The sequence below is a fragment of the Entelurus aequoreus genome, linkage group LG13 (assembly GCF_033978785.1).
Source record: "Entelurus aequoreus isolate RoL-2023_Sb linkage group LG13, RoL_Eaeq_v1.1, whole genome shotgun sequence".
Lineage (NCBI taxonomy): Eukaryota > Metazoa > Chordata > Actinopteri > Syngnathiformes > Syngnathidae > Entelurus > Entelurus aequoreus.
The window spans coordinates 37,928,605-37,936,028 of record NC_084743.1 but is presented as its reverse complement, the minus strand read 5'-3'; the positions used below and the strand labels follow the sequence as shown (position 1 = coordinate 37,936,028).

Below are 7,424 nucleotides of genomic sequence, written 5' to 3'. Positions count from 1 at the left end.
GTATCACAGAGGGCTAACAACCACCCCAGGAGAAATGTTGTTACAAAACCAATCAGAAAAAATGGGACTGAACAACCTGGAACTGGACCCAAGCATGCCCTTAACCAACAAGTATGGCTCAACCTTCGTCAGAGAACATGTGTTGCCACGTGGAATGGACAGATCTTCTGCCTGGAGCAGCCACCCTGCTGTCCTGAGAGCTACTGCTATATAGTCACCCGGCGGGACTGCGAATCACGATGGCAACGCAATGGTGGTGAAACAGCAGGCGACCACATCTACATCTGGAATGGGCCTGAGATACAGCTGGGCCTTATGGTGTAGAAACCTGTGTTACCACTCATCATGCACTACTGTTATTGTTGCTTATTGATGAAGACATTAAGGATGCCTTCTTCAACCAGCTGCACCAAGTTGTTGCACAACCACATGATATCACACTCACAGCATGATATCACTGATGAAAATGCCACTCTTTCCTCCATTGCATACACAAATTGAGTCGTAAGCTATCCAACAGTACCTGTGATGGTAAGCGATCTTGAATGTGAAGTTGTGGAACGAAAATAAATGCTTTGTACATTTCAAAAGAAGTCTCAATGGAACTGCGATACAGCATAGAGCAGGGGTCGGCAACCTTTTGCACCTGAAGAACCATTTGGGCCAGTTTCCACCAAGTCAAAACCCACTTGTAGCCACAAAACCTATTTGATCACTATAATGAAGTTAATGCCAATGAAGTTAATAGTTTCCCTGTAGGTAACGACCAACACCTGTCACCACCTGACATTTAGTCAAGATCCAACTTTGCTGGATTTCTGTTTTATGATCTGTTATATTATCACCAGTTTTAGGCAAATTACTCTGAATAATACCATACCATACCATACCAACTTTATTTATAAAGCCCTTTAAAAACAACCACAGTTGAAAAACAAAGGGCTGTACACCACAAAGAAATAAAGGCAAAGGACAGACTAAAAAATAAAATTTAAAACAGAAGTAAAATACACATTAAAAAAGCAAATACAAAATTACCCTAAGAACAATTTTGTTAGATAAAAAGCAGTTAAAAAAGTTAAAAGTTAAAAACAGTTTAAAGTCTCATGCTGGGTTAAAAGCCAGTGAATAAAAATGGGTTTTAAGAAGGGTCTTAAAAATAGCCAAAGAAGGGGCCTGTCTCACATGAAGTGGAAGATCATTCCAGAGTTTTGGGCCCGCAACAGAGAAGGCTCTGTCCCCCCTGAGCTTACGCTTGGATTTGGGTACCTCCAGGATCAGCTGATCAGCTGACCTGAGGGACCGGGTGGGGGCATAGAGGTGGAGCAGCTCAGAGAGGTAAGGTGGGGCAAGACCATGTAAGGATTTAAAAACAAGTAAGATAATTTTAAAATGGACTCTAAAAGACACAGGCAGCCAGTGGAGGGAGGCTAAAACAGGAGTAATGTGCTCTCTTTTTCTTGTGTTTGTTAAAAGTCGGGCAGCTGCATTTTGGACCAGCTGCAGACGTGAGAGGGAGGACTGACTAATTCCAAAATATAAAGCGTTACAGTAATCCAGCCGAGATGTAATAAAGGCATGGATTACTGTCTCAAACTGTTGCCTAGAAAGCAGGTTTTTAACCTTAGCCAGCTGACGTAAATAAAAAAAGCTGGCTTTCACCACTGTGCCAATCTGACGGTCCAATTTAAAATCACTGTCAATACGAAAACCCAGGTTGGTGATCATGGGCTTAACGTACAAAGCCAAGGGGCCAAAGTCAACAGGGGGAAGCTCACAGGTACCACTAGGTCCAAACACTATTACTTCTGTCTTCTTTTCATTTAAGTTTAAGAAGTTTAGGGCCATCCAGGCCTTGATGTCATCAAGACAAGCAAGTAATGGCTGTATTGAAGAGGCATGATTTTTCTTTAACGGAAAATAAATTTGTGTGTCATCAGCGTAACAATGAAAACAAATACCATGCTTTCTTAGGATTGAGCCCAGGGGAAGTAAATAAATAGAAAAGAGCAGTCAAATATGACTTCAGCCAACTCAGGGCAGTACCACAGATGCCCACTTCATTGAGTTGTTGATGATTATTCCCCCATAGTAGTTTAAGTTGTGTGTGTGTTAGGAATGCCATTATTATGTCACGGCAATATGCCTAACACTAGTTGTCAAACATCTAATTGTCCTGTATGTTTCTCCTTTGCTTGGTATGTTCATGTTTCTGTACTATTGCTCTATTCTATAGATTCAAGAACAGCTGTGCCCCTCCAAATTGTGTAGCGTGATGATCACCTAAAATAAAGTCTAACCTTACGTAGCAGTGACGCGGCAAAGACTGTAATTGGTTGGCTTTTAGTTGTCCTGTGTTGATGCGATTCAATCATGAAGCTTACTGCCCACCTTTGCAAAAATGCTTTCTTTGTTAGCAATTAAAGTATGTAACACAACACCAGTTCCAATAACTCTCAATCCCTCTCTAGTTACCATTGTTTATTAGCAACAAAGGAAACTAACAAGATAAATCATGTTAAGTGTCAAGGTTTCTCACCAGAAAACACTGCCCCGAGAATTGAATGGCTGATGCAGAACTTTGAAAGACTCATGACGGTGCCTCAAGGGACAGCGTAGTGACTACAGTACACAGAAGCATAATCTAGCTGGAGTCCCAACAGCGGGATAAAAGAGCCGCATGCGGCTCCAAAGCTGCGGGTTATAGACCCATGGCATAGAGTAATCAGCTAAGAAAAATACATTAGCAAGAAGTTTAATAAGTCAGGAGAGACAATGATATCCACACAGTACAACAAGACTTTTAGCCATAAAAATGAATGAGTAGATAAATGACACACATCTTTCAGCCGCACATTTATGGCAACTTGGAACAAAGTGTCTGAACATTCTGGGGTTTTAGAAGGCACATAAATTCAAACAAGGATGCCTACTTACCAAGTAGAGACTTGTATGTATTTTATCAGGCAGCTACAGTTCTCACATATCTTGTTTTCTTTAAATATACTGTATATCTATGCAGTATGCACTCAAATCCAAAAACCAGAAATTTTGCAATTGTGCATACATCAGCAGTCAAAGACACCTTCTATACAGTAAGTAAATATACAAATCCCGTTTCCATATGAGTTGGGAAATTGTGTTAGATGTAAATATAAACGGAATACAATGATTTGCAAATCATTTTCAACCCATATTCAATTGAATGCACTACAAAGACAACATATTTGATGTTCAAACTCATAAACTTTTTTTTTTTTTGCAAATAATAATTAACTTAGAATTTCATGGCTGCAACACATGCCAAAGTAGTTGGGAAAGGGCATGTTCACCACTGTGTTACATGGCCTTTCCTTTTAACAACACTCAGTAAACGTTTGGGAATTGAGGAGACACATTTTAAGCTTCTCAGGTGTAATTCTTTCCCATTCTTGCTTGATGTACAGCTTAACTTGTTCAACAGTCCGGGGGTCTCCGTTGTGCTATTTTAGGCTTTATAATGCGCCACACATTTTCAATGGGAGACAGGTCTGGACTACAGGCAGGCCAGTCTAGTACGCGCACTCTTTTACTATGAAGCCACATTGATGTAACACGTGGCTTGGCATTGTCTTGCTGAAATAAGCAGGGGCGTCCATGGTAACGTTGCTTGGATGGCAACATATGTTGCTCCAAAACCTGTATGTACCTTTCAGCATTAATGGCGCCTTCACTGTCTTGGGCACTAATACACCCCCATACCATCATAGATGCTGGCTTTTCAACTTTGCGCCTATAACAATCCGGATGGTTCTTTTCCTCTTTGGTCCGGAGGACACGACGTCCACAGTTTCCAAAAACAATTTGGAATGTGGACTCGTCAGACCACAGAACACTTTTCCACTTTGTATCAGTCCATCTTAGATGAGCTCAGGCCCAGCGAAGCCGACTGCGTTTCTGGGTGTTGTTGATAAACGGTTTTCGCCTTGCATAGGAGAGTTTTAACTTGCACTTACAGATGTAGCGACCAACTGTAGTTACTGACAGTGGGTTTCTGAAATGTTCCTGAGCCCATGTGGTGATATCCTTTACACACTGATGTCGCTTGTTGATGCAGTACAGCCTGAGGGATCGAAGGTCACGGGCTTAGCTGCTTACGTGCAGTGATTTCTCCAGATTCTCTGAACCCTTTGATGATATTACGGACCGTAGATGGTGAAATCCCTAAATTCCTCGCAATAGCTGGTTGAGAAAGGTTTTTCTTTAACTGTTCAACAATTTGCTCACACATTTGTTGACCGAGTGGTGACCCTCTCCCCATCCTTGTTTGTGAATGACTGAGCATTTCATGGGATCTACTTTTATACCCAATCATGGCACCCACCTGTTCCCAATTTGCCTGTTCACCTGTGGGATGTTCCAAATAAGTGTTTGATGAGCATTCCTCAAATTTATCAGTATTTATTGCCACCTTTCCCAACTTCTTTGTCACGTGTTGCTGGCATCAAATTCTAAAGTTAATGATTATTTGCAAAAACATTTTTTTTTTATCAGTTTGAACATCAAATATGTTGTCTTTGTAGCATATTCAACTGAATATGGGTTGAAAATGATTTGCAAATCATTGTATTCCGTTTATATTTACATCTAACACAATTTCCCAACTCATATGGAAACAGGGTTTGTAATACATTTATAATATATACAATATAATAATAATCCCATGAGTTTAGGACCACCATCTTTACAACAGATTCATAGATCTCAGGGCACCTTTTGAACTTTAAAAACACTTCCCTTCACAAAAGAGCTGTCTCTGCATAGACACGGCAACGATTCTGAGTGGTTCACCATATTCAGTGGCATGCAACAAGACTCTGGGCTCCCCCAAACCTCTTTAATTGTGTCATAGACCACCTGGTCAAAGATCCCAAGTGTGTGTCTACCACCCGGTCCACACGGAGTATGCTGACCATATCATTGTGTTCAACGTGGAAGAGACAGAGAAGCTTGGCCTTCAGTTAAGCTGGTCTAAGATAAAGTGAAGGATTTGTGTGATAGGTGGCAAAGTTGTTCAGCCTGTTGTGACTTCCAAAACTTTGTGTATCTGGGACCCACTGTGAGCCAAGATTTTGACGTGAAATCGGAGATCATCCACAGATAATTAACTTTAGTCAATCTGGAAACCTCTTCGACAACACAATACAATCTCTCACAGTGTGTGAGATCCTTCTCTATGGTTCAGAAAGATATCTTTTGAACAACATAAAAAAAAGATCCCCTCAGGACCAATGAGAACATCAGGTGGTCTGAACCAGTTATGAGAGCCTGCACGTCTGCACACCGCATCCTTTCTCACAGCACAGACACGCATAAGATGGTTATTTAATTTCTGCCGGCAGAGTCCAGACCAGACAACACAATCCTGTTAATTTTCCGCCACAGGTTGGAAAAGACCTGGAGGCAAGCCACGCACTCCATTGCTGGACGCTGAGGGCCCAACACAAGACTGACAGCTCTGGACAAAACTGGTCAACCTAACTGACTCTCCAAATACTGTGCTGCCAATACTTGCCACCGTGATTTCACTCAGTAGTGTAATATCAAAGTGTGCTGCTGAGTATGGGTGGTACAAACTTATTCCAGCAAATAAAACACAAGTGTCCATACAGTGGGAGAAATATGCCAGTCTACACAAGGGCACAAGACTGCTACAAGCAACAAACTCCCACTAAAAATCTGTATTGGTGTAGTAGAAATTATTTATAAAGGCAGAACTAATGGAAAAAAAAGATGGAGGTTTATCAGTGAAGCTATTGCCATGTGTCCTGTAAGTTGAGGCAGTGTTTGAAGCGACATCATGGAAAAGTTTATATTTTTAGTTTTTCTTTTTGTAATTTTTACAAATATCTTTGTTGTTGTGTTGTACACATTTTGTTTATCATCATCTACAGCCAATAGTAGTTTTTACTTCAGACTTTAATTAATTCAAACAATTGTATTTAATAAATAGAATGTTATTATATTGTTGATAATGTACATTGTTGTATTTTGTTTGTATATTGTTTGTTGATAAATATAGTTTTTTTGTCATATGTTTTATTCTTATTTAAAGGCAAAATCACAAAATCATGTAATGATCTTGAGTAAAAAGTATTGGTATCTGCAATCCTGACCCTCTATTTAAATCAGTAGTATCGCCCACGCTTACTGGACACGATATTTGTGGCACCCCTTATGGAAAGTGGCATGGGAGACAGGTATGATGGGAGACAATTGGACATCACAAGTGGACATGTCTGTAAATGTAGACAAGGAAGTGAGAAAACATTTGAGGTACAATTTGAGCCGTCGCTATTTGCAACATCACATAATCTGTGAGGAAAGGGGTGATTTCTGGCATATGTGCATCATGTATCACGCACAGGGCGCCATTGATGAAGCCAGCGTTTTTGTGTCTTCATCGGTAGTGGTTCTGAAAAGGGTGAGATTTCTCTTGAGAATAAACTGGTTTTAGAGTTAAATAAATGCATTAAGCAGTGCTCTTCATGCATCCACACAATTAAATCCACTCCATATACGTAACCTTCACTTTGTCCCATATGTTGATATATGATCTATCCCTGTGTTGTGGGGAGGTGATCTGGAGTGATGAGCGCTGGAAGGGGGCCTCGCCCAGGGTGCCATTGACGCAAGAAGCATCAGTGACTGTGGCAGTGATGACTGTGCAACCAACCAACATTATCTTAACAAGGTGTGTAGTGGCTTGTTGTTGAAGGCAGACTGGCTTTTGAGCAGAGCTATAGATATACAGAATAACTATAAAGAAGTACAGGATAGCTATAGAGCAGAGCTTTAGATGTACAAGATAAGGCAAGCTTGGTTAAATAGTCTACCTGATCGGTCATCACCTCCTCTGTGTTGGTTGTAAAAGGTCTTCATGCAAACATTGACCAAGCAAATGTACATCTGCAGCTCTGCTCCAATCACAACAGCCGCTAAATACCGTTAGAGCAGACAACACAACGCCAGTGGAATAAGGACTACCAATAGGAAATAGGTCACTCTGTACAGGTGAAGCGGTGAGAAGGTCACCATGGCGATAGACACAGGTAATGGGAGGAAGGAAGTCAGATTCAGCAGTTTACTAAAAAAACAACACAAGACAAAACATTGGATATTAGGCAGAATTTGGTGGGTTAGACTTTGTGATGTATGTGCTGACATACCTGTTGCTGAGCTTAGAAGCCTTGGCGCTAATAAGCAGCATGTATGCAAGAATGACAGGTACAAAGTAAGGCCAGCAGGGGTCAGGATCAAGCTGGGAGGAGTACCTGCAAAGGAACACAATAGAAAGCTCCAATATCCACCCGTTCAACTAAAGGTACATTTTGCAATGGAAGGTTAGAATTGTCTCAATTATATTTTTTCTAAGTTAAGAGACT

At 40.8% G+C, this 7,424-nt stretch overlaps 1 protein-coding gene across 2 annotated transcripts in view; it reads right to left on the bottom strand.

Moving 5' to 3' along the window:
- Positions 1 to 4,615: 4,615 nt before the first annotated feature.
- Positions 4,616 to 7,424, bottom strand: part of pgap1 (post-GPI attachment to proteins inositol deacylase 1) — a 56,626-nt gene continuing 53,817 nt past the window's right edge. For both annotated transcript variants that reach the window (XM_062067811.1, XM_062067812.1), the window contains 2 exons: positions 7,209 to 7,313; positions 4,616 to 7,126 (listed from right to left, as the gene is read on the bottom strand). In XM_062067811.1, coding sequence (XP_061923795.1) covers positions 6,988 to 7,126; positions 7,209 to 7,313 — 244 coding nt within the window. In that variant the 3' untranslated portion in view covers positions 4,616 to 6,987. The remainder of the gene's footprint in view (positions 7,127 to 7,208; positions 7,314 to 7,424) is intronic.